Source organism: Pelophylax lessonae (genome assembly GCF_965119305.1).
Source record: "Pelophylax lessonae genome assembly, chromosome: 6".
Taxonomy (NCBI): domain Eukaryota; kingdom Metazoa; phylum Chordata; class Amphibia; order Anura; family Ranidae; genus Pelophylax; species Pelophylax lessonae.
The window spans coordinates 69,136,820-69,159,994 of record NC_138773.1 but is presented as its reverse complement, the minus strand read 5'-3'; the positions used below and the strand labels follow the sequence as shown (position 1 = coordinate 69,159,994).

At 43.8% G+C, this 23,175-nt stretch overlaps 1 protein-coding gene across 1 annotated transcript in view; it reads left to right on the top strand.

Annotated features, from left to right (window-relative positions):
* Positions 1–23,175, top strand: part of XPO6 (exportin 6) — a 101,069-nt gene that overhangs the window by 51,174 nt on the left and 26,720 nt on the right. The window contains exons 7-14 of the mRNA XM_082261853.1: positions 4,797–5,295; positions 13,727–13,853; positions 16,974–17,083; positions 18,644–18,752; positions 19,403–19,495; positions 21,358–21,427; positions 22,736–22,895; positions 22,991–23,083. Coding sequence (XP_082117979.1) covers positions 4,797–5,295; positions 13,727–13,853; positions 16,974–17,083; positions 18,644–18,752; positions 19,403–19,495; positions 21,358–21,427; positions 22,736–22,895; positions 22,991–23,083 — 1,261 coding nt within the window. The remainder of the gene's footprint in view (positions 1–4,796; positions 5,296–13,726; positions 13,854–16,973; positions 17,084–18,643; positions 18,753–19,402; positions 19,496–21,357; positions 21,428–22,735; positions 22,896–22,990; positions 23,084–23,175) is intronic.

The following is a 23,175-nucleotide window of genomic DNA, read 5'->3' as shown; positions in this document are numbered from 1 at the left end:
CTGGGCACCCCTGATTGCTCCCCGCTGAGAGAGAACGGTCAGCTTTTGAAAACACAGCTGACCGTTCTTCTCTCTGAAATGATCCTATATAGGATCACAGGTCTCTGTGATCATTTCACAAGTCCCTCCCCCATACAGTTATAAAACACTCCCCTAGGCTCACACTTAAACCTTTGATCACCACTGTGTTAACCCCTTCCCTGTAGAAAGAAACCAAAAAGAGGGGCGCACCGACCTAGTGCATTACCACTAAAAACATTTATTAAAATAGTAAAATCCATAAAATATACTCCCAAAAATGGTGTGAAAATAAACCCATATCGACAAATCAATAAAACAGTCTCCAAGGTAGCCCGGCACTGCGTAATGCTGGATGGCATGCAGCGAACCGCATGGAGCTGCTGTGGCTAGGCTGACGCGTTTTGAAGGCAGACCCCCCTTCCTCAGAGCCCAGAACTGCTGCCACTTAACCCCTTCCCTGCCAGTGTCATTATTACAGTAACAGTGCATATTTTTAGATCACTGTAGTAATGTCACTGGTCCCCCCAAAAATGTCCGGGGTCCGATCTGTCTGCCGCAATATCGCAGTCCCACTAAAAATTGCAGGTCGCCGCCATTTCTAGTAAAATAAAAAAAAAAAAAGACAAATCTTTCCCCTAGTTTATAGATGCCATAACTTTTGTGCAAACCAATCAAAATACGCTTATTGCGAATTCTTTTTTTTTTTTTTTCACCAAAAATATGTAGCATAATACAAGATTTTTTAATTTTTTTGCTTATAGCGCAAAAAATTTAAATTGCACAGGTGATCAAATACCACCAAAAGAAAGCTCTATTTGTGGGGAAAAAAGGACATCAATTTTATTTGGGTAGAGCATTGCACGACCACGCAATTGTCCGTTAAAGTAACGCAGTGCCGAATCGCAAAAAATGGTCTAGTCATTAAGGGGGAAAATACTTCAAGTCCAGAATTGGTTAACAGTACAAATAGCCACTGCCCTTACCTATAACTGGTCTTTGCAGCAAGGAGCACATGGATGGGCAGCGCACAATTTATCGTTATATGATGCAACACGGATATCCAATATCTTGAAGGGGTACCCTTTGGAAAGTACAGAAAGAAAATTTTTATAGTGATCTTTTTGTTATCTGCTTGTGCATAATAAAATGGGTTGAAATAGTAAAGTGTAAGTCAGTAACATGAGGGGTGTATTGTGGCTCCCCCAGGTCTTTGTGTTATAGTGCTGTAGTGTGGATTGTAGCAGCTATAATATGGTAAGCCATACATGCACCAATCATTTTGATTGCTGAGTGTGATGCGTATGTGAGCGTAAGGCGATCTAGTGCTACCCTAGGGAGTGATGAGGAGTGACACTCGCTGTCAGAAATTCTTATCGTGGCCGCAAAAAATATTCCAATAAACAACTGAGTAGTAAGGGGCATGGACTTTGGATTTTGCGGGACAAAGATCTCTGGAACAGTGAAGAAGGTGCTGTATGTACTTTTCCCCCCTCCCCACCTTTGAGTGCAACCTAACTTGCAAAATAAAGGACAGCTAAAGGTAAAGTTGTCCTTTAGGAAAAGTCTTACTTAGAGTGGAACTTTAGTCAGCAAATTTAGGTCCTGCTAGATCACTTCAGGCTTGCCTATTTTTTGGTATAGCTATGTAAAACATTAAAAATAAGTGCCTATATGTTTCAAAATCAGTAATGCACTGTCTCGCTCTGCACATGCTCAGTTGTTTTGTATTTTTAGACACTGCAGAAATGTAGAGGCCGATCTGCTGACAGCCTAAAGATTTACTGATGCTCTGAGCTTCAGCAAAATGGTCGCCTCCGAGAAGAGACAGGAGCAATGCTGGAGGCAATTTACAGCACACTAATTTTGGTAGCATAATTAATGTAGCATAATTGTTAATGTACAATGTATGTTTCTTGCTTAAAAAAAAGTTTATATATATATATCAAGTTGTTATGGATAAAATTCCACTTTAAAGCTGCCTTCCCCTTCCTAGTGGGGAAGGATGTTAGGGGTGCCGCTGAGAAGGTGGGTAGTAAAGGACGTCCCCAAAATGTAAAGCATATCTAAAGGCAAGACAAAAAAATGCCATTTTGCAGCTTACTAGTCTTTAGATTTGGCCCTGCATTCGTTTTTTTTAGCCTTTTATCTCATAATCTTGACCTAACAAACTTAATGACCTAGAGCAGCGGTCTCCAAACTTTCTAAACAAAGGGCCAGTTTACTGTCCTTCAGACTTTTCAAAGGGCCAGACTGTGGCCAGTGTGAGTAGATAATGCCCCAGCATCAATGGGAGTAAAAAATGTCAAACATTGGTAATAGTGGGAGGAATAGTGCCCAGTTTTTATCAGTGCTAGGAGTATTGCCCAAAGGGCCAGTTAAAGGCAAATAAAGGGCCACATTTGCCCCCTGGGCTGTAGTTTTGGAGACCACTGACCTAGAGTGACAACACTCAATCATTGAAGTGGTATCGCCTTAGAACAAAACCTTTTTTGGTTGAACTAGATGGATTTGTATCTTTGTTCAACCTGACGAACTATGTAACTACAAACGCATCCCGCTCTCCTTTTATAACATAAAGGAATCCTACTATCCTTCCTGATAGCAGATCACTATTGTGATAAGAGCTCAGCGCAGGCAGAGTGCAGGAAGTTATCAGCTGAGCACATTTTTGGCAGGATCAACAGTTATCTGTCAAATGGATATAACAAAATGCTTAAACAGACCAAAAAAACAAGATCATTGTTGGGGTTTATATACACTTTAAGTCCTGGTTCACACATAAGCGATGCGGTAAACCCTGCAAATCCACTGCAGGTTCCCACTTCGCACTCAACCCGCAGGCAGTTCACACTGCCATATGTGAATCGCTGGGGGTGTCAATACACCCCCAGATCAGTTTGCATATCTCAGTGCAAACTGTTAGTTCAGACACGAATCCGATCGCATAAGTGTAAACGCTCATGCGATCCGATTCTGGTGCGGACCAAAAAAAGGGTCCTGTGCAAGTTTAGTCCGAATGCCATGCAAATTCAGCCATACAGAATTTGCATCGCACAGACATTGCATGTGATTTGCAGAGCAGTGCGCTCCGAATCACATGCGATGTCTCATCGCATATGTGTTAACCGCCTCTAAAGCCTCATTCATGCAGGCGTACTACAGCATAGTGTTACAACAAACTTGAATTAAGGCTTCTAATATAGAAAATCCACCCAATCCTGCCTTCAGCTATGTGGTGTCTGGCACCATAACCTATAAAACATATCACAAAAATGTATCCTGTATAGACACAGGAAAAAAGAGGACGTCATCTGACCGATGAGGACGTTGACAAATAGTGACGTCCTCTCTCGCCGAGACGCCTTCTCCCATATCCCCAGATGGGCGGCGAGCTCCGTGGAAGCAGGCCGGGATTGATTAGCTGCAATACGCACAGGAGACCCTGGTTAGGCTGATTTCCTACGGTTACACCGGCATATGTTAGCCTAGCAGGAGGACACCATCAGGTATTGTTTGCACATTCCCAGAGCACAACGGCCCAGGATTGTGGTGGTGCTCCATGAATGACTGATTACACCTGGGAGGGTAAAGTTCCATTGGACTCCTAGTAATTGTTCAGGCACTCGCTAGATGCATCAGTGCCATTTATGTGCCGATCTGCAGTACACATTGTGCTGATTTATACGTATGATGTTATCCCCATCAGGATTACCTAATGATAATATCCACACCTGTGCACAACTTCACAACTGTTGAACCGAACCGTGGATGAGGTAGAATGTACGTATAGTACCATCTATTGTTTCTATCTTTACCCGCAAGCTTTGTTTTATCATGGTGAACTTTCCATTGGATATATCCGTAGTACTGTTCACTCCTGGGATCATCATAAGACCATGAACATTCTATGACACTTCTAGGCTATTGCCGTAGTGATGTGCCAGGGGGGTCTCTTGACTATGTTCAGGATCCACATAGTACCCTCCTTTTTGATCAGCCACCAGCTCCCTCCTCTCCACCTCCCACGGGTCCATACAGGGGAATTCCACATTTACCTTATAGTTGATAGGATACACATACGCGTTTTGCTGGTGGAAATCCTACTGTGTGGTTTTATCTCTGGCGTCCAGACGGTCATTTTTTGTTCTTGTTTTGTTTTATGTCTTGTTTTCTTCATTTTTATGTGAGTTTGGTCTCTCGCCATTCATGAGGGTCTGGCTATTTTCCTGTCTGGGATATTTTTGATGTTTTGTGTATTCAATTTAGAAATGTTTCCATTGTGAACAAAAGTAACATTAAAAATAACTTTTTATTAATAGCACCCCTCCGACACTTTTTTGTCAACAAGATAGCCTCTTTTTTTTCCTGTGTCTATACAGGATGCATTTTTGTGGTACTACAGCATAGACCTATGTGAGGGCCAAGTTTGTCTGCACAGGGATGTACAGGTGTTTTGTTATTGAAGTTGCTACATGCTGACAGAGGAGACGCGGCAAAAGGGAATTGACACTGATCCAGAACTGTCTTCTAAAAGTCTCCCTTGTTTCAGGAGGCAGAGTGGAAGGGTTTCAGGAGGCAGAGTTGAAGGTTTTTTTTTTTAGGAGGCAGAGTTGAAACTCCCTATAGAAGCATTTCTGACTTTAAAAAGGGGGGGGGGGCGGAGGCAGAGGGAATTTCCAAAGTTCAGTGTGTTGCACTGTTAAAAATGCTATGCTGTGGTTTCCATTTTCTTCCTTCACATATTTTTTATATATTTCTTTTTTTCTTTCTTGCAGATGACCTCCTCAGTAACCTCGTGCACACCCCTGCCTTGGCTAAGCAACTGAGCCAACCCCCACCAAGCCTGGAGGCAGAGAGCGAGCGTATCTGTGCTCTGGCCCTGGAGTGCCTCTCTCACCTCTTCAGCTGGATCCCTCTTTCCGCCAGCATCACCCCTTCACTCCTCACCACCATCTTTCACTTTGCCCGCCTGGGTTGTGATGCCCGCTCACGAAAGACTTCTACTGCTACCACCACCTCTTCTGCCACTCTAAATGGTGGGAGTAGCAGCCCTCCACTTCCCTTGACACTGCCCAGCTCACAGACTGACCGTGACCGGCTGGGGGTCTTGGCGATGTCTTGTATAAATGAACTCATGTGCAAGAACTGTGTTCCCCTGGAGTTCCAGGAATACCTGTTACGAGTGTGCCAGCAGACCTTTTATCTCCTGCAGAGGATTACACGGGAGACAAACGCTCACAGTGTGCGCAACCGCCTGGAGGAGCTGGACGAGAGGTAGGCATCGGGTGTTCTGATGTACACTTGAGAGGACTTCCAGGCAGAGTACAAAATCCTCTAATTATGTTAGCTGGGTCATCTTATGTATTTGGAGAAAAACGAATGCTCCCAGTTTACAGCCCTAAACCATATCCCTATTCTCCAAGTATAATCCATACACATGCAGTACTCTGTGGCCCTGCAGCCTATCTTTCATGAAATTGTTTTTCTGCCTCCTTGTAACATCTTCCATGAGCTTCCGAACCTCTCCTTCTTTTTACCTCTCATTTCGGTTTATTTGGAACAAGCAGTGCGTGTTACACTACACATTCACAGTCCATCTCCGGAGTGAGCAAGAGAGGATGGCTACGTTCTCACATACAGTGCGACCATGTAGAATGAATGTACCAACCCTCTAACAGGATGCTTGAATAACCGCACAAAAAGAGTACTTTTTTGAGTTAAGAATTTAGACTTCATTAGAATTTATTATTTTTTTTTTCTAAACCAGAGTTTCATGTTACTTTAAGCTTTCAGCTCTGGAGATGGGTGTTTTTTTTTTTTTTTTTTTTTTTTTTTTTTTAGCGCTAAGCTTTTGGTGCAAAAAGAGTTGCTACGGCCCCTTCCCTGACACAAGATCCACTATACACCAAAGTATGTCTTTTCCATCCCGGTGGTGACCAGTTAAAGTGGTTCTAAAGGATGAAGGCATACTGTATGCATTCTGTGCATGTAGCCTAAAACCTTCTGTGTGCAGCAGCCCATTCAATACTTAACTGAGACTCATCGCTATCCAGCGATGTGCACAAGAGCCTCAGCTTTCTTGGGAATCTCCCTCTTCATTGGCTCCTGCTACTGCCATTCACAGCCAATGAGGAAATATGGGATGGGGCCGAGTTTCAGCTCTGGGTGTGAATGGACACGCAGAACAGCGGCTCAGGAGCGAGCCTTCTTGGGTGCCGCCATAGCTAGCTGTTTCCTCTGGGTGAACTTGGCAAGAGGGAGGGGCCATGAGTGCCGGCGGGGGACTCGAGAAGAGGAGGATCGGGGCTGCGCTTTGTAAAACCATTACACTGAGCAGGTAACAATGGCATGTGTTTGTTTCTCTTTCTTAAAAAAAATTGCCTTTAATAACACTTTAAGGGACAGGATCATGTTAATTCCCTGGGCGCCTGCCCAGGGAAAGTTTTTTTTTTTTTTTGCTTGTGTGACTATAATTAGAGATGAGTACTATGTGATCTTTGTAGCCCTGAGCCCTGTAGCTTATCGGACTGGTCACAATACTCTTCCCTTAGGGGGTTGTTTTATACATTTGCTACTTGTTTTATCTATTTTTTATACAATAGAATATGTACTTTATCTAATTATGGACATCCCTCTCCTTGGCCTGTACAGTCTGATATTTTCTGTTCTCGTTTGATATATACATGTTAATCCCCTGTGTGAATACTCAGTTTCTCTAAATTCTGACCCCTTCTGCACCAAATTCTGCATTGTTCATCTGACAGCAGCTTCTCATAGTCCACATTGGAAACCTGCACCCAAAAACAAAATTCCCAGGGCAGTAAATAGGATTCTGTAAAAGAGAACAGCAGTGGTCAACTTACTTGATATAGGGGCCTTAAAGGATAAGTTTCCCTTTCAAGTAAAAATAATAAATGCACATTTTTGCAGGGAAAAATGTCTTATGTTTTCTTTTTCCCCTGCAGAAGCCTGGCAAGCATTGCACCCCTGATCAGTGGATTAGAGTGCAGTGTCGGGCTTCTGCAGACAAGCCATGCAGCTTACAGGTGTACCTGCATACGGGCTGTCTGATTCACAAGCTGGGCAGCTTTCAAAGTGGTTTGCCACTTGCATGACTTTCTATAACTATGTTTCCTAAGCCTGTGTACCTCTGTCTGTGTTTTATAAAAAAAATATGCTGTGAATACCAGATTTCAGCGTGCTGCTCGGCGATCGTGTGACCAGCCGACTCTCTCCTCTACCGTCTGACAGCTGCAGGGAACGGGGCCGAGATGAGAGAGGCGGCTGGTCGCGTGTTCGCATTTTTTTAATAAAACATAGACAGAGGTACACAGGCTTGGGAAACAAAGAGGATTATATAACTTATTAACAGTTCTTTTAGCAGGAGGGGCGGGCGGGCCATGACATGGAGCTGACAGGCAGGGAGGGGAAGGAGGACAGAGGAGGGCTGAGGATGACGGAGGCACATACACTGACCACTGTGTCAGGGCTCACCAGCCATGATTTACCGTGGTCGGTTTACAGGGGGGAAGGTAGAAACTGGCAGGATCAGCCAGATTTTTTTAGGTGATACAGGGGCCAAATTACACAGCACAAGCACTGTGCTGTATAACCTGCTTTAAAGCGGTAGTATCCCGCTTTTTGACACTTTTACCTACAGGTAAGCCTATAATAAGGCTTACCTGTAGGTACAAATAATATCTCCTAAACCGGCATGGTTTAGGAGATATTTACAGTGCATGCAGCCGCTCTCGCGAGCGGCGCATGCGCTCTGAAGGTCCGGGGGGGACCTTCAATTAAGTTGCCAGGAGCTTGCCGGAAAAATCACTCCCGCGCCCGCAGCGATGTCCGGGGGTCCGTGTCGGGGCTTCGTTCTAAGGTAAGTTACACATAATGGGCTAGTATGCGATGCATACTAGCCCATTATGCCTTTTGTCTTGCAGGTTTTTTTTTTTTTTTTTCTGTTCTAAGGGTTTACAACCGCTTTAAGGGAACAGAATACTTTTTTTTTTTTTTTTTTTTTTTGTAGGGTTACAAACTCTTTAACTACAAGAGCGCTCGTCAGTGCCCTCGCAGTTCATTCATAACTACAAGCTGTCAGCCGTAGTGGCTGACAGCAATTGTAGTTTATTCATTCATGGGAAACTGTGAATGAATGTCGTGGCTATGTGGGGAGAGCCCAGCATGGCCGCTCTGTTTCTAAATTGTGATAGTGGGTGTGGGGAAAGGATCCCCTTCCCGCTCTAAACACAGAGGGGGGGGGGGAATGAGGAAACTGGTGCCAGGAGCTGGAATTTGTTCCATGATTGTAAGCTCTAACTAGTTCCTCCTGTTTTGAATTGTATTGTAACTGTATTGTCTTCCCTCACATTGTAAAGCGCTGTGCAAACTGTTGGCGCTATATAAATCCTGTATAATAATAATGTTCCACCCTAAATATGGGTGGAAACATGTATCAAAGGCCAAGTTTACCTTTTAAAACATAAGGCCCCTTTCACACGGTCCGCATTCCGCTGCGGACCGTGCTCTGCTCAGCGGGGATCGATCCGCCGGTCCCCACTGAGCCGGCAGATGACAGCTCCGTCTCCACACACAGTGCGGAGAGGGAGGTGTCAGAGCCCTGCTGCTCTCTATGGGGAATCGGATGAGAGCGGACCGCCTGTCCGCTCTCATCCGATCCGATCCCTAGGACGGATGGAAAATAGGGTTTCCATCCGTCCGGATTTCACGGACAGGATCGGATGCGGATGTCAGCGGACATGTCACCGCTGACATCCGCTGCTCCATAGGGCTAAATGGGGCATCCGATCAAATCCGCCTAAAAAACTGACAGGCGGATCTGATCGGAACGCCCGTGTGAAAGAGCCCCAAGTGTGGTCGGTGATACTGCCAAAGGGCTGCACATAATATTTGATAAATATAATGCTACACAAAGCCGTAGGAGACTGCAGGCATGCAATAGGAGATCATCAGAGTCTGCACTATGCTACAAGAGGTGGACAGACTGCAGATATGCTACAGAAGGTCAGAGACTACGGATGACCAATCATACTATAGTAGCTGTTAGAAACTGTGGACATTCTTCAAGAGACGTTACAAGAGACTCCTAAAGATCTTTGCGAAGTACAAAAACAGCTCTTTGATATCTCTCCTAACTAAATCCGTTAAAAAAAAAAAAAATGGGATGGACAGCACAGAAAAAAGTAAGATGGTGCAAAGGAATAAACAAACAATTTAATACTGGAATCCAGTCAAAATTTTTCATTGCCATTCCAGTAAGGACATAGATATGGAAAACGCAGACTATTGCCAAAGGGCCACGGGTTGGCACCAGTGCCTTAGAACCTCTTTGTTGATTCAGCAGGTAAAAAAGAACCAGTCTTGTGCAGGGAGGATTGGAGGCAAAGGTAATTGTATCTACCTTCTCCAAGCTCTCTAAACAAAGGGCCAGTCATTTCGTTCAATCTTATTTTATTGAAAGAGAAGGGTTTTACAGAGTTAGGGGAGAAGCATGGGGCATGAAACATACAGTAAAATAAGTTGTTCAGGAATGACATAAAGTAAACCGTGAGTAAGTGCATATAACAATCAACATCAATAAGTGCCAATATGGAACCTAAATCGCCAGGTCCATTAGAACCAGGGCCAGTCATTTAGACTTTTGGGGGGCCAGACTGTGGCCAGTGGTAGTAGAAAAGATCCTGATGTCAGTGGGAAAAAACAATGGCCTATCTGTGCTTTCAGTGGGAGGAATTGTGCTCTTATCATTGGGGGGAAATTGCGCCTCTATCGTTGGTCAGTGGGGGAGAACTGTGCCCTCTCGTTTTGGGTGAGTGGGGGTGAATAGTGCCCTCTTATTGGAGTCAGTGGGGGGGAATTGTGCCCTCTCATTGGAGTCAGTGGGGGGGGGGGGGGGGGGAAATTGTGCCCTCTTGTGGTCAGCGGGGGGAATTATGCCCCCTCATTGGGGTCAGCTGGGGGGGGGGGGAATAGTGCCCTCTTGTTTGGGTCGGGAGGGGGGGGGGGATTGTGCCCCATTATTTGGGGCAGTGGATGATATAGTGCCCAAAGGGCTGCATCTGGCCCCTAGGCTGCAGCTTGGAGACCGCTGCCCCAGACAAAAACAAACAGTTAACCCTTGCAGTGCAGGCAGAGCCCTTGGTAAGCATCATTTTCTGTATCTGCAGATGAACCAATTACTCTTCCCCTGAACGGAGAGAGTACAGACTCGCTAGACTGCTGGGACACGTTTTGGCTGTCTGATTTAAATCCACTAACCTGCACGCCAGCAGTGCTTCCAGCTACAGAAAAAGGGCAAAAGCGTGTTAATGGGTTCTATTTGGAAATCCAAACAGCCCTTTTACCAGAAACTATAGAAACCATTCCTGAGACCAGTGTGTTTTTCATTATACAAGCTTGTGCGTGTTTAAGGTTAAGTTTTAGACCTTACAGATATTTTGGACACTGGGGATCTGGCAGCCTCGTATTGCAGTCAAGTTGTTTTTCTCTAGCCCCCCAGACCTGAAGTAATTGCCTCCTTTGGGCATTCTCTTTGACACTTTTCACATCAAAGTAGTTGGTCTTTTCCATTGACAGTGACAAACAGATTTATCTCAAAATACATGACCAAGATGACTCTTTCCTTTTTTAAAGCCGTATTAAAACCAAAAAGCAAACAATTTAATATATTGTAGCTTACCAATCCTTAAATGTGATGACTGCATTAGTTGCATTCTTCTATTTTCATCTTGTGATCCAGACAATAAATCGGTTGTTTTTAAAAAGAACAAGCTCTCTTCTAGATGTATCAGTTTACAGGGAAGGGAACAACCATTTACCACTGATAGGGGTGCTTATAATCCAGTTTTATTTATTAATGTAAAACCTTTATACCAAAAGGTGAAAAAAACACTGTTTGCTGTAACTGATTTTCAAGTATTAACTGGAGTTCAGCTTAAATTTCTAAGTGTATCTAAATCTGGTAGTACATTTAGGACCAGCCATAGACGGAGCGCATTTCTTTCTTTCTATCAACCATGTGTTGCAGGAAAGTAATTTGCTTGATTCTCCCATCAACACCGACCGCTCCCTCCCACAGAGCCTTTGTGTTCTCCCGTCAGGAAAACACTGATTTTTGCTAGAGGCTACAACAACCGCTAGCAATAATCGCATATAAAATCTGTCAGGCTGGTTGTATCCAGGTTGATCCATCGATCAACTTTGGGTACGTTCAGCCTGATAATCCGTAATTCTAATACTGCTGAACCTCCCAAGATTCGACCGCCTTTACACTACCCCCCAACACTGACAATGCTGCTGTCCAAAGGTGCCCCCTGTGCTCCCTTATCCAGTGTGGGGACACTAATACAGGAGGTGTGTTACTGGTCAGATGAAAATAGAGGGGGCAAAAGCCTAAAAAGAGAAAACTAATGCAGTCACAAAATCTAATTTAAAGCTGCAATATTTTACAGTTTTGGGTTTATTACTACTTTAAAGTTCTAATACAGAGAGTTCATAGAAATGGGGGACAGAGGAGCATCTGTATAGAGAAGGGTTCTGATCAGACCATTGTTTGTCTAGTGGGCTAAATAAGATTGTGTAGTAGGGAACAAGGCAGACGCATAGGAGACCCTCTAGTAAAGTAATAGGGGGCTGCTATTGCTGACCCCTCCTTCTGAAATTTACTAGTTGTTCTGGAACAAGTATACGTAGAACTATAGGCACGTTTTTTTTTTGGGGGGGGGGGGTTTAGTTCACCATCTTTGTCCCATTGCGGATATTTCCCTTCACTTCCTGTCCATAGCCGGACAAGAAGTGAGAGGAAATACCTGAAAATTAGGGGAATTCCTTGGGGACCCCCAGGTCACCAGCACTAGTGCCCCCATTGGAAGATTTCCCTTTCTGTCGACAATCCAAAAAGTTGGAATTTTCTTTTACTTTCACTTTAAATGCCAATAGGAAGCTTCCCAAACATTAAAGGAAAACTATTTTTCTCTTTTGGTTTTAAAAAGTTTTAAAGCTGAACTCCAGGAATTTAGCCACTTAGTGAAATCTGTAGGCATGCTATGAGTTTAAGCCTGAGGTGCATACCACCCCCTGGACCTCTTTTATTTACATCTGACACATTTACAGAGCTCTGGGAATACAGCTATGGCTACACTCCTGGAGCTCTGACTGAAGAGTCGCTGCCCACCCCTTCCTCCTTTTAGTATATTTACAGAAGACATTGTATTTTGTCAATGAGTTCACAAAATGCAAAGCCGTGTATGATTGGGCAGGAGGAGGGAGGGGCGGGCACAGCGTCTGCAGCTACAGTAGATGAGATCAGAAGGTCCAGCATCGGATGGGCCAGAACTAAAGTGCTAGTTATGGTCCTGTGCTTGTAAATGAAAGAGAAGTACACGAGGTTGCATGCACCCCATTGGGCTTAAAATGATTGTAAAGGTACCATGTTTTATTTTATTTTTTTTGAGAAAAAAAACAAACAAACCTGTCTATACCTACCTGCTTGGACCCAAGCCCCGCTGCTGCATCTATTGACACACAGCAGGACTCGGCCCGCTCCCCCGTCACTGGCTTTGATTGACAGCACTCCGAATACTGCAGAGAGGCTGTCAGCCCTACTCTGAGCACTGCAGAGGGAGGGGCCACTGATGTCAGGCGGGAGGAGAGGAGGAGCTCTCCAGCAGGGCACGTAAGCACCCAGTGGCCCTGGAAATAAGGTATTTTCCACAATCGGGTTACAAAAGAGACGCACTCCACATTTATTCAATCATTTTACAGAACGGATTATATATTTTTACAAGGACTTTACTAGGGCTTATTTTTGGGTTAGGGCTTATATTGCAGCCATCCCTGAAAATCACGCTAGGTCTTGTTTTCGGGGTAGGGCTTATTTTTGGGGAAGTGGGGTAATAGGTATGGGTAAAGGGATTGGAAGGGGGGAGGGGTTGGGTTTAGGGCAAGAAGGAGTCTCCATGGTCAGCTAAAGAGAGGACCCCAGAATAAGGGGATATCACTTTGTGATGCTTTTTTTGTAATTTGTGTTCGTTTGCATTCTTTAATTTTTTTCTTTTTTTTAATAAAATATTGCATACAAGCATATAATTACCATTTGCAAACACCAGGTGGAGCTCTATGCTTTAGTAAATGAACTGTAAATAATTATTTTGCTGCTGGGAAATGGAATGAAGAGGCAGACACACTCCCTTCCCCTATCTCAGCAGAGACTGGTATATTGATTAGTCAGTTCAGGCAGACTGCGCAGCATGCTTGGACTATGAAGTTCCACTAAAGCACCCAGTTACAGATTTATTTTTATTTTTTTTTCCATCATTTTTATTGGAAATCTGTTGTTGGAGAAGAAAAGTGTTCATCAGTTTTTACAGTTTAGTGGCTGCAGAAGAAGAGGTGCAGAAGACATTAAAGCCAAACTCCAGTCTGTCTTTCAGTTTTGCACAGTTGCTGACTGTGTTGATGTGGGGAACCCCCCCCCCCCCTCTTGGCCTATCCCTACTGAAAGCAGAATTATTACTTCACTTTACATCTCTCAAAATAAAAAGTTACAACTTCAAGCTGATTTGAGTGTGCGGCTTTCTGCAACTTTTTTGAAAGAAATACACCCAGTCTAGTTGATGATTCGTTGCTCTGTGTATAATAATTACAACTTGGGGTTCTGACCATTGTCCCCTCTATCTGATTACAGTTACGTTGAAAAGTTTACAGATTTCCTACGGCTTTTTGTCAGTGTCCATCTGCGAAGGATAGAATCTAATGCTCAGTTTCCGGTGGTGGAGTTCCTGTCACTACTCTTCAAATACACCTTTCACCAGGTATTCTCATCTTACCCTTTCTTCAGTCTTCATCATTGTCGAAAGAAATTTATACTTTCAGTTTTGTGTTTCTGTATTCCAGTCAGAGAAATTTGTTTCATAAATGTATTGTATTTTATTATCCAGTTCTGCACTTTTTTCAGGCTTCCCTTCACTCCTATGTTTACAGAGCTCAACAGCTCAAGAAGATTTTTTTTCCCATCCCGTAATATGTTTTTTAATATTTGGTTTGCAGAGTACAAAAGTAGACCATTAGAAAAGGCATACAGAATAGCAGCTAAACAAATTCCTTTCCTCAAGTAGAGCAGAAATGTTCAGAGGTATCAAACAAAAGCCTTCATATCACGGTATGCAATAAAATGTGCAGAAAGTTAAGATTAGATTGCGATGTAAGATTGGAAGGTCACCCAAGAGGTTGATTTACTAAAATTGGAGAGTGCCAAATCTGGTGCAGTTGTTCATGGTAGCCAATCGGCTTCTAACTTCAGATTGTTCAGTTAAGCTTTGACAATAAAACCTGAAAGATGATTGATTTCTAAGCAGAGCTGCACCAGTTTTTGTACTCTCCAGGTTTAGTAAATTTACCCCAAAGAGTACAGAAATACAGGCTTGACAAGATTATTCCGTTAAACAAGTCTAGAGAAAGGTGGAAGAGCAGGCCAACAAAGGATAGCCAGAGGGACCGGATATTTTTATTTTTTTACTTGTTAGGACAACCACTATGTTATGTCAGGTTTTCTCTCTGTAAAATGGCATTATCTGCTTTATGCCACTGTAGAAAGGTGGAAGGACTAGGAGATAGGAAGCAATGAGTTTATGTGCAGGAATCCATAAACGCACCAGCATTTACTTAGATGATGGTGGCACCTTCTCATCGGAGAGAATTCTCAGGAGGGCAATCTTTAAAGCAGACCACAAAAAAAATTTACCCTGAAGCTATTAGTTTTCTTGAAAGCTCAACTGCAGCCAAATTCCTGTTTGTTTTTTTTTTTTTTTTTTTTTTTTTTTTTTAATTTAGTGTAAGAATTTTGATTGGATAGATGAGACTGTATTGCTGTCTGTGTCCTCATTTAACAAGGTTTCCTCTCCCATCCTGATGACCAAGATTTTTTTTTTCTTTTTTATCTTTCCATCTATTAAATCCTCTGCCCTTGTTGTTTTAAGTTTGAATAGTAAAACTTTTTTTTTTTTCTGCCAATAAATACCTTCTACAGCCCACTTCCTCTTTCTTGTCCGGTAAAAAGCCTAGGCCAATGACATCATGCACAGCTCTTTCTCACTCTTGTGAGAATTTGCCAGCAAGGCAGGAGGGGCGAGTCATAGGAGAGCCAATAAGCGCTGCAGGGCTGGAGGGGGCTGGATGAGGATGTAGATAACCGGAGACTGTAGAGATTCATAAATATTCATCAAGAGAGGAGAAATGTGCAGGCAAGCAGTGGTGGGTGGGTGGGTGTGTGTGTGTGTGTGTGTGTATGTGTATATGTTATTTGTATGTATGTATGTCTGTGTAAATCCAGGAAGTGAACAGGCAGCAGCTTCAGCTGCCCACAGTTAAAATGGCTGTAGCCGGACTTAGTGGGGGGAGATTTCTGCAGCATATTTGCCAAGTACAGAATCACAGTATATATAAAATAATATGCAAAGTGGTTGGAGGGAAGCTTCAGAATGGCCAATATGGTTTTATTACAAATTATGTGAGCAGACTGCAATTCCTCTTTAATGTGGAATTTAAGCCTAACCCTAACTACTCTTAACACGTAGGCTTACTAATCCGTGTAAGAAATCTATATATACTTCCTATATTCATCCCTCTCTGGTCTGGTCATGTGATCACCTCTGTGTCCTCCAACGGCAGCTTTCATTACCCACTTGCCGTCTGCTCACTCGAGCACTACTGCGGCAAAGTGGTTCGTTATCGTCTGGCGACGTAGACCTACGTCGCCAGACACTCCCCTTTCTCGGCGGCGCGCTCCCGCTGTATTCAGTCACAGCGGGAGTCGGGCCAGGGGAGGAACGGCGGCGATCGCCACTGCTCTTCCCCGATCGTCGGGGAATCAAGTGTGGAGATCCGCCTGCTTGTGTAAACATAAGCGGGCGGATCTCCTAAGTGACAGGCAGGGTCAGATTGCAGGGTTCAGCATAGCTCTGGATCTGTCCTTGTCACTCAGTCCCCTCCCCCCACACACGTCAGTAAGCACCAGGCATACATTAACCCCTCCCTCTCCAATAAAATTAACCCCTTCCCTGCCAGTGTCATTTTTACAGTAACAGTGCATATATATAGCACTGATTACTGTAGTAATGTCACTGGTACCCCCAAAAGTGTCAAAAATGTCAGTCAAGGGTCCGATCTGTCCGCCAAAATGTCGCAGTCCCGCAAAAAAAATCGCAGATCGCCGCCATTACTCGTTTAAAAAAAAAAAAAACAGAAATCTTTCCCTTAGTTAGTAAACGCAATAACTTTTGCGCAAACCAATCAAAATACGCTTATTGTGATTTTTTTTTTTACCAAACATAGGTAGCAGAAAACAAATTGGCTAAAAATTTAAAAAAATTTTGATTTTTACTTTTTTTTTTTTGGGGGGGGGGGGATTTCATATAAAAAAAATGTGAAAAATATTGTCTTTTCAAAATTTACGCTTTTTTTTGTTTATAGCGCAAAAAGTAAAAATCGCACAGGTGATCAAATACCACCAAAAGAAAGCTCTGTTTGTGGGAAAAAAAGGACGTAAATTTTGTTTGGGTATGGCGTCGCACGACCGTGCAATTGTCAGTTAAAGTCGCCCAGTGCCGAATCGCAAAAAGTGGCCTGGACGGAAGACAGCAAAATCCTCTGGTGGTAAAGTGGTTACCTAATACGTCCCCATCTTTTTCAGGGTCTGCCAAACTTTCACCTCTGTTTGGTCTTCTCAATCAAAACTGCCCCTTGCGTGTTTTTGTTTTTTTTGGCCTGGTTATACCTGGTGGTATAATATGATATTACAGCAATACTGGAAAAAGTTGGAGAGGGTTTTTTTTTTTTTTTTTTTCTTCCCTTTTTGAAAAGTTTTTAGTCAAAGGTGGTTGGGACATAAGCTTCAGTCTTTGGATAGACTCATTGGTTCTGCTTTTTCTCTACAGCCCACCCATGAAGGTTACCTCTCATGTCTCGATATCTGGGCTCTCTTTCTGGACTATCTGACCAACAAAATAAGAAACCGGTTAGAAGACAGAGAGGCCATCATAAACAGGTGAGTGTTACCCAACCAATTTTTTTTTTTTATTTACAGGATAAACATTAATTTTCCTGTACTTTGTAGAAAATGTTCCAAGCAATCTAATGCAGCCGCATGTAATGGCTGGTATACTGTTGTATATTACAGTTTTGCTCTTGAGTTTAAATATACCTTAAAAAAAAAAGTGCACTTTTCAGACAGTGCATTTTATTCTTTTTGCTTGTTGCCCTGCCCTAAACCGACTCCCCTCATTCCCTACCCACATTTGCCTACTTGCCTAAGTCTGATGGCCATGGCCTAGTGTTTGCCTACATCCAGTGTCACAAGACTCGCCCTCCTGGCCGTGCCTGCACAGTACATTCCCATAGACTTCTGTGATGCTTTATTGCAAGGCTGGAGATGGTCACAGAACTCTATAGGGATGTAAACAGTCAGGTTGCAGCTGTCAGTATGAGGTAAGTATGCATTTGTTTAGGAGGGGAGGGTGGAATTGTTTAGGTCAGGGCAAAGGGACAGAAAGGATAAGTGCATCCTTGTAAAAAGGCATTGCAGTGTTTTTCCTAACTTTATTGAAACTGTACAAGAACAATTTATTCAATTCTGTGCATAACCGCACTTTGCAATGTGCTGCAGTGCATTGTATGCTGTTGTGAATGAAAGGCTTAAAAAGAAAGTATGGGATTTATTTTTTCTTTAGAATCCCACTTACCTTGGTGGATGCAGTTGCTGATCGCTTGGTTCTCAGAGCTCTGTGAGCCGAGCGCTGGTGGCTGCTAGTCACCGTTGTCTGCTTAGGCCCCCCTTAGCGCTGAGCTATGGAGGGGCGGGCTCTCGGCAGGTGGCAGAGTGGCTGAGCCAGGTGATGGTCACAGGTTGCGTGTAGATCCTAACCATATTGTCGCAATCTTTCCACAGCCTGGACCGGCTCTGTGACATCAGCGGGCTTCAGAAATAGGGTCACAGGAGTGCAAAACGGAACAGGAGCTGTACTCCTTTAACTGCATTCTTATAGAAAAATACTTTTCTCAAATAAAAAAGGAAGATAAAGAACAACTTTTTTTTTTTTTCAGTCTACTTGTGATGAGCCTACATTCAGCTTATCAATGCAGCTCCGTGCACCTGGTGTGAACGAGCCCTGAATTCCTGACTGTTTTTTTTGTGTGGGGATAGCTTTAGGCTGGCCATAGATGGATTGAAAATCTGCCAAATTTCAATACATCAGTAGGCATGCTGGTTGTACTGAAATCGATCGACTTCAGTACAATCAACTTGTCTTTTTTTTTTTTTTTTTATTATTTTTTTTTTGTGCGATCACTGCTGGTGGTTATTGGTAATCTGATGGCGGGGAAACCACCTGCTATCAGAATACAGTAGCGCAGCAGGAGGGATTCCCCCATCAGCACCGACTGTCTTGATAGGAAAATTAAGCAATTTTCTTTCCTTCAACCTATGGTTGAAGGAAAGAAAATTGCATAATCTATGGCCAGCCTTAGCAGTTCAGTGACTGGTTTTATTTTCTCCCTATAGTTACTGCTTGAATCTTAAGCTCTTTGCTACGTACTCTTACAATTACAGGTACGAAGACGCTCTGATGCTGCTACTCACAGAGGTCCTGAACCGAATCCAATTCCGCTACAACCAGACACAGCTGGAGGAGCTAGATGACGAGACCCTGGATGATGATGTAAGATTGGGCTCTGGGATTGGACAGATAGTGAAGAGTCAGGCTGGCCATTTGATGTGCAATCTCCTTTTAAAATTACCAACTATGTGGTATAAAGACTGTATGTAGTATGAAGTAGTAGTAGTCGTCACACTATATAGGTGGTGTTGGAAATAAAGGAGATAAAATTATACACCATGTCCAAAATATGTAGGCTGTTTAAAACTCAGAACATGCATTACAATCTGACTGTACTATACTCATGAAGATCTACTGAGGACTATGTAGTGCCAAGACCTGCCCGGTTGAATGCAAAATGAATGTGTTTAGGTGGGTCCATATAATACATTGTTTTAGTAATGCTAAAGGGGACTGCACAGTCAGGTGGTAAATTGTATGTGTGGTGGGCATTATTAGATTTACCAAAGCTATGTCAGAAGGAGCTACCTACATTATGCAATGAGTTTGTATCCAATCAGGCAGCCCCTTGCACTACATAGTTGTTGGTAAATCAAAAGGAGATTGCAACCTATGTAATAGGCTTCACCAATTTTTAATGGGACATCCCTTGCAGCCTGTGCTTTGACCCCTGGTGGATGACTTTTAAGTGATCAGTAGAAAACCGATCTGGATGAGACCTCCCTATACTAACATTCCCTTTCTGTTTACAGCAACAGACAGAGTGGCAAAGGTATCTGCGGCACAGCCTGGAAGTCGTAGCCAAAATCATGGAGCTGCTCCCTACACATGCCTTCTCCACACTGGTAGGGGAATTTCATAGGGAAATTGGTATACTGTGTTCCTTTTAATGTGACTTAGTGGTTGTAAACCTCAGGGAAGCCTTCCCTGTTATAAGAACATAATGAGCATTGTTAATTTGTAAAATGTATAAAACGTAAAACATGTAAAATCCAAAAGGCTGGTTGTACCCCAAATTGATAGACTGATCAACTTGGGTACATTCAGCCTGCTCATACACAGTTTGAATCTAGGACAGTTCCTGCTAAATTGACAGATTCAAACCATCTATGACCGACTTAAAGGAAAAGTTCACCTTTTGAAAAGTTTGCCCATATTCAGGGTGTAACATCTTATGAACGGACCGGCCCCTGCACCCCCCACTCCACCGCTTTGACAGACTAGCTGTCACCGTTTATAAAAAAAAAAAAAAATGTGGACAAATTGTCAGGGGAAGTACTGTTATCTCTGTGAGGGTACTCAGGGGGCATTGTCGGGGAAAGTACTGTCATCTCTGTGAGGGTACTCCGGGGGTACTCAGGGGGCATTGTCAGGGGAAGTACTGTTATCTCTGTGAGGGTACTCAGGGGGCATTGTCAGGGGAAGTACTGTTATCTCTGTGAGGGTACTCAGGGGGCATTGTCGGGGGAAGTACTGTTATCTCTGTGAGGGTACTCAGGGGGCATTGTCGGGGGAAGTACTGTTATCTCTGTGAGGGTACTCAGAGGGCATTGTCGGGGGAAGTACTGTTATCTCTGTGAGGGTACTCAGGGGGCATTGTCGGGGGAAGTACTGTTATCTCTGTGAGGGTACTCAGGGGGCATTGTCAGGGGAAGTACTGTTATCTCTGTGAGGTTACTCAGGGGGCATTGTCGGGGGAAGTACTGTTATCTCTGTGAGGGTACTCAGGGGGCATTGTCGGGGGAAGTACTGTTATCTCTGTGAGGGTACTCAGAGGGCATTGTCGGGGGAAGTACTGTTATCTCTGTGAGGGTACTCAGGGGGCATTGTCGGGGGAAGTACTGTTAGCTCTGTGAGGGTACTCAGGGGGCATTGTCGGGGGAAGTACTGTTAGCTCTGTGAGGGTACTCAGGGGGCATTGTCGGGGGAAGTACTGTTAGCTCTGTGAGGGTACTCAGGGGGCATTGTCGGGGGAAGTACTGTTAGCTCTGTGAGGGTACTCAGGGGGCATTGTCGGGGGAAGTACTGTTATCTCTGTGAGGGTACTCAGGGGGCATTGTCGGGGGAAGTACTGTTAGCTCTGTGAGGGTACTCAGGGGGCATTGTCGGGGGAAGTACTGTTATCTCTGTGAGGGTACTCAGGGGGCATTGTCGGGGGAAGTACTGTTAGCTCTGTGAGGGTACTCAGGGGGCATTGTCGGGGGAAGTACTGTTAGCTCTGTGAGGGTACTCAGGGGGCATTGTCGGGGGAAGTACTGTTAGCTCTGTGAGGGTACTCAGGGGGCATTGTCGGGGGAAGTACTGTTAGCTCTGTGAGGGTACTCAGGGGGCATTGTTGGGGGAAGTACTGTTATCTCTGTGAGGGTACTCAGGGGGCATTGTCGGGGGAAGTACTGTTATCTCTGTGAGGGTACTCAGGGGGAATTGTCAGGGGAAGTACTGTTATCTCTGTGAGGGTACTCAGGGGGCATTGTCAGGGGAAGTACTGTTATCTCTGTGAGGGTACTCAGGGGGCATTGTCGGGGGAAGTACTGTTATCTCTGTGAGTGTTAATAAATACTTTACTTAATATTAATTACTTAGGATACATGTCCTTATTGCATAATTCAGACCTTTACATCTGTTTTCTTACTTGCTAAATGGTATGGTATTCCTTCTTCCATCAGGAAAGCAATTAAATAAATTACTGTTTTGTGTTTGTTCTTAGTTTGCTGCTCTGCAGGAGAACCTCGATGTTTATCTTGGCCTTCAGCAATGTATAGTGAACACTGGACCAGGTAAATTCTAATGAGAAACACCTCATATTTAAAGGATAAGTCCAGGCAAAACCTAACTAACGCTAAAACCTACTTTGTTCCACATTCTAACCCTAATCTATCTAACCCTGTAAAGAAAAAAAAATTGCTGTACTTGCCTATTCTGCAGGTGATACAGTCCGGTCTCCAGCAGCGGAAGGTCTGTGCAGGAGAGGACCGACAACGGCTGTGAAATGCCTATGAAGTGACATCACCCATAGAGTTACTATGGGGCTTTCGTTGTCGGTTGCCTCTCCCCTGAACCCTCCTACACACTGAAGCCGCTGCTGACTGTGATGCTGGGACAGGACCGGATCAGCAGAATAGGGAAGTACAGTGTGATTTTTTGCTTTACAAGGTTAGAATGTGGCACAGGGTAGGTTTATCGTTAGGTTTTACCTGGACTTATTTTGTAAAACAATCATTTTATGACCACAACATTATTGCAGTTATGTCTTTAAAAACTGACATTTGTTTTCAAATGAAGCCGGCATAAGTACCTGAATTTGTCACTATATTAGTATCCTGTAATCCCAAGCACAGCACCATTAGGACAGGGAGAGTAAGAACCCACAGTGTCAGCCAGTCAGTTTATTTGTGGCACAGTGGAGATGAGGATGTATTTCTTAAATCTAAACTGACTATGCATTGTGGCTGAGTTGTGGGAACCATTAGGCCTTTTTTACATAGGCGGACCTGTTGTGGCCATTCATTGCCTTCTGTGGAGCAGCAGATGTAAACGCACATGTGTCCGTTTACACCTGCTGACATCCGATCCTATCCACTAAAAATAGACCCCATCTATCTGGCGGAATTTTGGCAGGTGAAAGAGGTCGGAGAATTAACTTTGGTCCAATCAGCCTACCCATAGCTGGTTTGAATCTTGGCCAGTCCCTGCTGAACCGGCCAAGATTCGGGACATCTACGGCTGGCTTTACTGAAGCAGTGAGTGCTGCTGGATAGTGGTGCTGCAGTGAATGTTTCTTAGGACGCAAGTATAACTTTGCATCTTTAGTATTAGCAAGACAAAGAACTGAGCGATCATGTAACTGCTGATCACTCGATCAGCTGAGAGCAGTGATTGGAGCACTGGGCAGGAGAGGGAATGGGCGCAGCTGGCTCGCTCTCATTTTTAGTTATTTTTACTTCTGTGTTTTCATGATATGTCGTACCTAGTTTTGAAGGTTTGCATAAATCTATGCTCTGACTTTGTTTTAAAAAAAACTTGCTTTACAAGAACGGTGACCTTTTTTTAAGTTGCTCAAACTATTGTCTGCTTCCTCCCCACAGGACAGCGTCTTAATGTGACTGCAGAGAACGACTGCCGGAGGTTACACTGCTCATTGCGGGACCTCAGCTCTCTCCTGCAGGCAGTGGGGAGACTTGCAGAGTATTTTATTGGGGATGTTTTTGAGGCACGCTTCAATGATGCTCTCACTGTAGTGGAACGGTAATGTGCAGTCTTCATTGCTTCTGTATGATCTGTAACTTTTTAGCCAATCGAAGTCGACACTGACATTTAACTCCTCTAATGCTTTCTTATAGGTTGGTCAAGGTTACTTTATATGGTTCCCAGATTAAACTGTACAACATGGAGACTGCAGTGCCATCCGTGCTAAAGCCAGACCTTGTAGATGTGTACGTACCACTTATGTCACTGTTTTCTTGTATGATTCTGTTAGGGGCCTTTCTGTCCAACATCAAAATATTGGATGACATCTGAGATGAAA